Source organism: Rhagoletis pomonella, unplaced genomic scaffold (genome assembly GCF_013731165.1).
Source record: "Rhagoletis pomonella isolate Grant_MI unplaced genomic scaffold, Rhpom_1.0 Rhpom_scaffold_00005, whole genome shotgun sequence".
Classification (NCBI taxonomy): domain Eukaryota; kingdom Metazoa; phylum Arthropoda; class Insecta; order Diptera; family Tephritidae; genus Rhagoletis; species Rhagoletis pomonella.
In genome coordinates, this window is record NW_023458559.1 from 76037690 (window position 1) to 76047069 (window position 9380).

Below are 9380 nucleotides of genomic sequence, written 5' to 3' on the forward strand. Positions count from 1 at the left end.
TTTTATGAAAATTGCGCCGAAAGTGTGGCTTTTCATTTGAAAGCCGAAAACTGAAATTCAAAAATAATGACTTTATTCATAAAAGGTTTTCGCCTAACGCTATAAGTTGCGAAGGCAATGAAAAAGTACGTAGTAGCAGAAATTCAAAAGATATTTTATATTTGCGAAAAAAATTTCATAATATACTCAACACTAGTGTTAAGTGGTATAATTTTCGATAATTTTTCAGAATTGTCCAATTATTTTATCTAATTTCCAATCCTCTCTTCCAAATAATTTTGTTTATGTAGGTACTATCTATAACTGATATTTCATTTAGCCTAACTTTTATACCCTTCTCTTTTCCACCATTTACGCGGTTTTTTTTTAAGTTTTTTACACATTTATATCTTTCGTTATACTTAAAATTGACATCTAACTGATATTTGGCTTTTTATTTAAGCTCACTCTTAAATGCTTTTCGGGTTCGCAAGAAATTGACATTCATACAGATAATTTATGTTATGTTAGTTTTTGACAGCTGTCAACACGCACATATGCATATTTATTGAAGAGCGAAAATTGACAAATTAATGACAGCTGTCAAAATGTTGACAGAAAGTTTATCAAAACGAAAATGTACATTTTGAAAAGTTTTATCTTTATTTAACTGTAACATTTTATTTTCATTTATATTTTTTAGAAGTTGGAAAAAAATCGGATAACTTTATAATTTTTTCAGCAAATATTTTTGGTTAGTTTTATGAAAATGTGCTACACTTTTTTGTGCGCTATAAAAATGTTCGTCACATCACACGAAATACGCACACATGATAACTCAATACTAGTCGCTATTTATAGTACTTTTCTTTTTAACTGGCTCATCTAAATTACTGAAAGATTCTAAAGAGTCTGTGAAATTATTAAAATTTTTGGCCTAAATTTGCCTTTACGTTCTTTTATATATGACTGTATTTAACGTTATTCGAGAAAGTGTTAGGTTAATAAATTTATTAGAAATATAGTATGTTTTTTTAGTTTTTTTTTGTAATAATTATATCAATTTTTTCTTGTTACAAAAATCTTCTAACGGCGGGAAGTACTAACGTTTAAGCTGTATTCGCAAAAAATTTGAGTTGATCCAGTTTGTATGTATGTTTTAGTTTTTTCTTTGCGCTTAAGTTGCATTGGTATTGTTTAAGTTATTTTTAGATAATTCTGTTTTTTTTTATAGTTGTGATTAATTTACGTTTTCAATAAATTGAAGCATAGCCAGTTTTTTCACTTTTCAAACTAACGACTCTTTTTAGCTACTGTTTTAATATTTAAGTTTTAAATTTTAGTTAATACTTTTCTGCATATTATTTCTTTAAAAAAATTTATATTATCTTGGTAGAAAATAGTTTTCGTGAAAATATTGTTTTTTTTTGCGTAGTTTTTGGAGAGCGCAATTTTCGGCTTTATTTTTCTTCATTATTTTTGTATGTTTTATTTAGTATGTCCAGTTTTAATTGTCGCCTCGCTTGTCTCTTGCTTAAGAAAAAATGCTTTTCTTGTTTGTTTTCAGTTTCTTGTAAAAAAAAAAAATGATTTTGTATTGTCATTTATGTCTCTTATTTCCCTTTACTTATTTTAGTGGTGTTCATGTGACTGGTTTTGCTTGTATACAAGACTGATTGATTCACTTTATAGCACATGTGATTTGATGTGATTAGGTTTTGTAGGAAGTAGCAGGGTGTGACCTTTCTACATGCGTTAGTATAGCAATGAATTTATTTTTAAACAAGTAGTATTGAGATGGGCCTGTGAGTGATCGAGTGATGTGATGAACGATGCGCAAGTGCGATACGTAGATAAGCGATGTGACGAAGTACAATGCTATGTATGCATGCAATTCAACACAAATGATGTTATGAGTTGACGTGATGTTTAATGAAGTGATGTCATGAGTTGTCAAGATCATCTGCGATACAACGTCAACATGCAACGCTGAAATATTTTGTTCAACAAAAAAAAAAATAAATGACAAGAAGTGATATGTTGCTAAGAACGTACGATGTGATATCCATATGCTCTCCTCAGATGATGTTACGAATATTTCATAAAACGCTGAGAAATCTTGTGATTTTGCACAATCAGAAGTAATGTATTGAATGTGATGAAATAAATTGTGAAGTGCGATGATTATTTAATACTAGTCGCTCGATTTCAGGACTTCAAAACTCATTGTACTATAAAAAGGGCAAAAAGAGCCATAAAAACATGCAGAAAAAAATGTGTGCAGTGTACGGTGAGAATGCTGTCAGTGACCGCCGGACCCAGGAGAGGTTTGATCGATTCCGTTTTGGAAATTGTGAGTTAGTAATGTACCTCCCTCTTGTCAGCCTATCACTGGAACAGTCGATGAAGTAAATGGAACCACTAAAAATCAAGCATATAAGGAGATCAGGCTACTTAAACAAGCTCGATGTTTTGGTGGCACATGAATTAACTGTAAGAAATTCGATTGAGCGAATTACCATCAGTGAAACGCAATGAAATCGAACCATTTCTGAGGCTCGTGGGCATGAGCGTACAAGGTGATTACAAAAAAGGAGAAAAATTCAGTGCGGCCACAGATAAAATGAAAAATTCCTCAGAAGACAATGTGTTTTTCCTGAAGTTGCCGAAGGAGAAGTTATAGGCGCGGCTAATTTTTTTTTGTTTCCCGAAAATCTTCAGGCCCTGATTCCATTCCTAACTGTGTGCTTAAACTTATCTCGATGCCGAGTCCCGAAGTATTTGTTCATACGTTCAATGGACGCTTTGCGGAAGGTTTGTTGCTATATGGAAGCAACAGCGTTTAGTGCTCCAACCCAAGTCTGGAAAACCACCGGGTGATCCTGCAGCATATCGCTCTATGTATATGCTAGACATGGTGGGAAATTTGCTAGACCGTTTAACAAATAATAGAGTAGTAGCAACGATCGATGCAGGTGGAGGACTCTCAGATATGCAGTTCGGTTTCAGTTGGCTAAAGATGCGATCAGCGGGCAACGATGAAAAGTTCGAAGATCGAAGAAGTGCTGCTTGCTATTACTCTGGACGTGAAGGATGCTTTAAATACTGCGTGCTGGCAGAAAATACTCCAGGCTCTCCAGAAGTTTAAAGTTTGAACATATCTTCGGAGGATTATAAGCAACAATCCTTCCAATCCGGTATTGATCTACGCAACAGGTGACGGATTAAAAAAATTTCTACACAGATGGCATTATGGAGTTACCCGAAAAATTATAGAAGGTCATAGGCCATAATGACCAATATACAGTGGTAGCCACATATTTATGGGCTCTTCTTCGCTACAAGTATAGACCATTTTTTTCCGGTTCCGGTTTTGGTTTAGTTCCCCACGAGAACAACATGTAATGACAAAAATGTTCCCGCAAAAGAACCAAACGGGAACAAAAGTATTGAGCAGTTTGAACGGGCACAAAATGAGGACAAACGGTTCGGGAACGTTTCCGTTAAGCAAAAAATGCGAACACAACTGTGAGGAATATTCAAAAAAAGAACAAAATTAGATCAAAACCTCCCAAGAACATTCTTAAGAAGAACAGAATGCGAACGAAACTTTCGAAAACCTTTTCAATGAGAAGGAACGTATCGAGAACGTTTTCAAGTCTGGGTAACGTTCTGGTAGAGAACAAAATGACAACAAAAGTTTTGAGAACTTAACGTTAAGAATGAGAGAGCTGTTTGCATGTTGGGATGGAAATTCGTTTCAGTGAGAATTATGATTGGTAATTCTAAGCCATCATTTCAACTACCGGGTAGTTTATCATAAGAGGGAACTGTCCATGTATGAAATAATTTTTCATTTTCTGTGCAAGAAAAGTTCGTGCCTTCCATTCTTCGTGAATAGTTCAGAGAAGGTGTGCTCCCGTTTCGTTCCCTGTCAGAATGCTCCTGAGACTTTAGTTCCAAAATTGTTCTTCGAGAGAAAGTTCCTTAGACTTTTTTTGTCTTATAAATGTTCCTGCAAAAGTTGACTTGCTGTCTACTTTCAGGCAAGCGATTTTTGAATCACCATTTACACGAGCGATTTTTCTTGAGCAATGTTGAATCGCCTTGAAACTCGCCGCATGTAAATCCAACTTTAGGAAACGTACCCCAGTGTTTTTTTTCTTAAATTATTCGCGCTGAGAACGTTCTCGACCGTCTTGTGATAAATTGTTTATGCGTCATTTGATATTATTTTATTTGATCTTTCACTAAAACGTGTTATTTTCGGAATGCTATGTTATAAGAGTTGTGAAATTATGAGGTGAAATTTAACTGAGCTGCTTCAAGTGATGCGATTTGAAATGATGTGATTTAATATTGGTTTGTATGCTCAATCATGTGATGTACAGATCCCAAATGAACAAGATTTCATTAAAAAACCTTAAAATATTCAAATTTCCGTAAATTATATTACTTAACGTTATAAACGTGTATGATCAAGCAATATATGCATGTATGCACAAGCGATATTACCTCGCGTGATATTTGATGATGCATCAGCTGATATATGAGCATGTGATATTTTTTAATTGGACATGTGACATGCATCATATGATAGATTAGGTACCATGCAACTTTGTATCACATATTTTTAATGAGAGAATTAGAACAACTTTCAAAAATGAGTCAGATGGGACGATTTTATAAGAACACAACATTTAACGTTGGCTTAAAATGCGTTTGTTCGATTGGCGATTGTTCATTTATGTTATTTAGTAAATAAAACTTATCCAATGAAAGTTTAAGTACTTATTTGTCTATATATTACTGAAGAAAATCAAGAGAATGGTATTAATCAAAATTAAATAAAAAATAAAAATAAAAAATTAAATTAAATCAAGACACATAATTGCGTCTAACTTATGTTAACTGCTTCTAGATTTTTCTCTGCAATGCTACTAGTCTTGGCTTCATGTGACAGAATAAATTTCTTGATGAAAATGAACTACAAAGCTACTAAGCGCTGAATTTGACATAAAAATCTAGAATCTTAAATTTTACTGCGTCTTATGCAAAATCAAAATTCCAATAAACAATGACATCTAACCTTTTTTTTTGATGAAAATGTGTAACTGATTCTGGTATTCGCTCTTTGATATTATCGTTTAGCTTTACATATTTTTTTGGTACCTTTTCTTTTCCTTCAATCTATATTTAATGTTTTTTATTTGCTGTATTGTCAACTATTTACATCCCTTGTTTGTTGTTTTATTATATGTAGTAATATTAAATTGAGTTTTTCTTTGTGGCTTTTAAACAGTTAGCTACAATTTCGTATTATTTGCACTATTTTTTATAATATTCCATAGCTTTTATGTAAATTTGCAGTGTACAGGTTTTTTTTTAATGATTAAGTACTTACGAACTTTGGGAAAAATTTTATTATTGCACTGTCCTGCCTTATTAACTACAAGTGAGCTTTTTTACAATTATTTTCTTACAACTTTAGTTTTCCTAAAATTTTTGTGTTTGAAAATTTATTTTCCTCATGGAAGTGGCTTTTCAATATTATCCTCGCCAACGGCTTTGATATTGTAATACTCTATGATTCAGTTTTCTGGGATTCTTGAAATGTTTTACCGCTGAGCTTTGCTTTTCAATCCTCTTTCCTCTTTTGTTAGATCCTTCGTCAGCATCGAATTTTCAAACGAAAGCAGCTTTTGTGCTTTTAGAAATAAAAAATCGATGAAAGCTTTTAAGCTAAAACTTTCCATTCAAGCGGCAACGTCGAATTTGTATAAAGACAGCTTTTGTGCTTTTAAAAATAAAAAAATGTTATGAGAGCTTTTTAGCTGAAACTTTCAGCGAGTAAAATGTTTTTACCAAATTTACAAGGCGTAAACTATTTATACAAAAGTTCTCTCGAAAAATTCAATAGAAGTTTGAAAAGTCAAACAACTGTCATTGACAAATGTTGTCACAATTGAGCTTTCAAACCATAGCTTAATTTGTGAACCCGAAAGTTTTTAAAGTAGAGTTGGTCACGAAATAGTCACTCATGCAGAATTTTTCATGGTTTTGAGCTTTCAGAGCATACAATAAAAAAAAGTGTTATTTTCAATGCTTTATACAGCTTTCTGTCTGTGCCTGAAAGCATTAACGATAATGTTGGCCCCTTAATAGTCACCCATGCGACACTTTTTTTAAGATTGATATACATTTGGTATATGTGGATGAGCAGGGGATAAAAGCTCTCTCTGGCTAACATTAGTATACATAGAAAAGCGATGTGCAAATAGATAGGCAAGGCGTGCGCGACCTAGGTCTAAAACAAATTTTTACGTTTTTTTTAACGCTAAGGAAATCTACATATCGAGTTTCAAAAACAACGTGGTGAAAATTGCATCCTCAAAGGCTTTTTAAGGTTATTGAATAAAGCTATTCATTTCGAAGCTTTCTCATTATAAAATTTACACAACAACTTTGAAGCTTTTTTGTTGAATTTTAACTTTGAAACACAAATGTACGTAGGCCTAAAAGCATAAAGTCACACCTTTAAAGCGTTTTTCTGGCTATTGAACCATTAGCCACTAAGCAACCAGTTCTTAAGCTTTCCCATTTTGAAAGTTCTTTGAACTCAAAGAACCTACAAGCTTTTTTGATGTACACTAACTTAAGTATACAAGTCACAAATGCAGAAAATGGAGTATTCGAAAGCTTTTTTCCAGTGTTCAACTTAACAGCGCGCTCTTAAGCATTCACATTACGAAATTTTATAAACTTAAAGATCTTTTGATGGAAGCTGACTTTAAAAAATAAAATCATAAAAGCTCCGAAGCCCAAAACGAAATTTTTTAAAGTATTTTCAGGCCATTGAATAAGAAACTAAATCAAAAAAGCTTTTCTAATGAAAGTTCTAAAGCATTTTGCAAAAGCCATTTTCCCATTTCTGAAGTCTAACGTTAAAAACCAAAAGCACAAAAGCACCAAAATTTTTTTCATCTGCTGTGTTTGGGCTGTTATTAATAGATGAAATATTTTGAAAGCTATGTAGTAACCACTGTAAAGACTAAAATATTGTTAAAAAAAAAAAACGAGGATCGATTTTTCATCCAAACTTTCCACATTCCTGTGTGTGTAAATGAGAAGTTTTATTTGCAAGAAATCAAGTTCTATTTCTTAAACTAATTATTTTTTATCATTTTTATTATATTCGCTTTTCAATTTATTTTTATTGTAAAAAAGGAGCATATATCTTAGGCTAAAACTAATTGCTTAGCTTTAAATTTACGGCTTTGACTTCATCCAGTTTTCATTTCATACTTTTAGGCTTAAAATTAAAATTCTCTATTAACTACCTTTCTTTTTATTACACATTTTTCCTAATATATTCACTGTTACACACTTTTAGACCATCAATGTGCTACTAAAAAAAAATTACTTCAATTCTAATCAATTACAATTACATTTATTTAATTGTTTATATGTATTTATATTTTATTTACAAGTTGCGTTGATTATCCGACACTAAAATTTCATACATACATACTTTTGACAAGTGCATGCTGAAATTTTCTATGCTCAACGCTAAGAGATTTGGGTACTATAAATCTCTTAAATGATCACCCTGCGCGTAGATGCCCACTAAATTTGATGTTGATAACTTTTATACAGTCCTGCAATGAAGAAAAGTTGGCATTAAAATTAGTAAGAACAATAAAGGTGCAATAAAAAAGGATATGTATGAACATTAGGGTGGATCACTCTCCATACAAAAGACACGTCGGTATTGTTTTTCCATTGGAATTATACCAAAATAATTTGGAAAAATATTAAGATTAACTTGAGCTGGACTAATTTGAAAATATCGCAAAACATCGAGTTTTTTCTAAATAAAACTAATTAAAAAAATATCTTTTGTAAATAATCACCCAGGATGATAAAAAAGCTTAAGCTTAATAAATCGCAAATAATGCGATTTTTTAATGTTTTTCAAAAATATTTTGGCGGAATTTTTAAAATATAATAGATTTTACAAAGAAAAGAAAGACTGACTTTCTTGGTAAGGCACACTAATTTACACTTATTAAAGTAAATATCAAAAGTTTGCTGGAGCTTTGGGTCTGGGAAGGTTTCATTTGCACAAAACCACATACGTTGGTGTTCTTTATTACGCACATAACGGAGCTTTCGCAAAAAGTTTGTATTTCTTTGTCGCTCATTTACACAAATGCACTTTTTTAAATGCAGATTTTCAGCTACAATCAATCGTCGTATATTAGCTAAGCTTTTGGAATTCAAGAGCTTTTACCAAAAAGGTTCATACTCTTTTAAATTCGTACTAAAATAAATGCCAATGGCTTTCGTGCGTTTATGCACTTTTAGCTCATTTATATAATATTTTTATAGGGTTTTCAAAATTTGAGAGCTTTCACGAATAAAACATTTATGCTAAGACCTTACACAATTTTATTGTTCTTACTACTTATGAAAGCTCAGTGCATCTCAAAGCTCTCATACTATTGCACTTAATAATAGAATTACTAAGCTAAGTATGTATATACTCTTGTCACTCGTCATACTTACTTCATTTAATGCCATGCAAAATCCTTTTTTTTTTAATTTAAAAATTATGTAAAAAGAAAAAACAACAGTTCTCCTGAAGTCTAATTGATCATTCACTGCTTAATGTGTTGCTTCTCTATTTTCATTCTCCTCCTCCTCAACCTCCACCTAAACGAACCATTCATCCTTCTGTGCAGCACTGACAGCTGCGGCGGCTGCTGCTGCGGCCGCTGTATTTTGATTACCCACAGATATGTTCGTTTGATGGAGGCCCGCTGTTGCGACAGCAGCGGCGGCGGCCGGATTTGTATGTGAAAGATCTTGACCTAATTGACGGAATTTGCTAAGCACCAGATGGGACGGACTTTGGTGGCCATCTTCGATAAGTTGCGTAGAATGCTGTGGTACCCGTATGGTCCCGCAGGGTGATGCCAGTTTCCCGACGTCGGTGGCAGTTGTGTGTGTTCACGCGACAATGTGCCGCCATGATGATAGTGCAGATGCTTCGACGAGCCATTTGTTTCGGCGGTATGATGCACTGGAAAAAGAGTTGGGAGAGAGGACGTTACTTTATTGCCGTATATATGCATAGTTGGGTGGTCCTAAAAAAATATCAACGTGATGGGGCATGGCTTTCTTTCAGTTTTTGTTATTTTATGGCCTTATAACAATTATATTCAACAATTCTTATTGAGCTTGAGGCCGTTTTTAATGAAAAACTATTGAGGAAAAGCAACAATAATTTTGAAAAAATGGTACAAGTGATAACTATTTCGGAAATCACCAAATTTCCTCATCCGAAATTTTCGTGATTTCCGAAATAGCTATCACTTCTACCATTTTTTCAAAATTAT

At 32.9% G+C, this 9380-nt stretch overlaps 1 protein-coding gene and 1 long non-coding RNA gene across 2 annotated transcripts in view; both read right to left on the reverse strand.

Moving 5' to 3' along the window:
- Positions 1–1008: 1008 nt before the first annotated feature.
- Positions 1009–8855, reverse strand: LOC118739606. The gene is made up of 2 exons (XR_004993037.1): positions 8548–8855; positions 1009–7637 (listed from the first exon to the last, which is right to left on the reverse strand). It is a non-coding gene; the product is annotated as an uncharacterized LOC118739606 (long non-coding RNA).
- The window catches only part of LOC118740223, a 7096-nt gene continuing 6568 nt past the window's right edge, over positions 8853–9380 (reverse strand). Inside the window, exon 5 of the mRNA XM_036471720.1 lies at positions 8853–9064. Within this exon, the coding sequence (XP_036327613.1) occupies positions 8853–9064 (212 nt within the window). The remainder of the gene's footprint in view (positions 9065–9380) is intronic.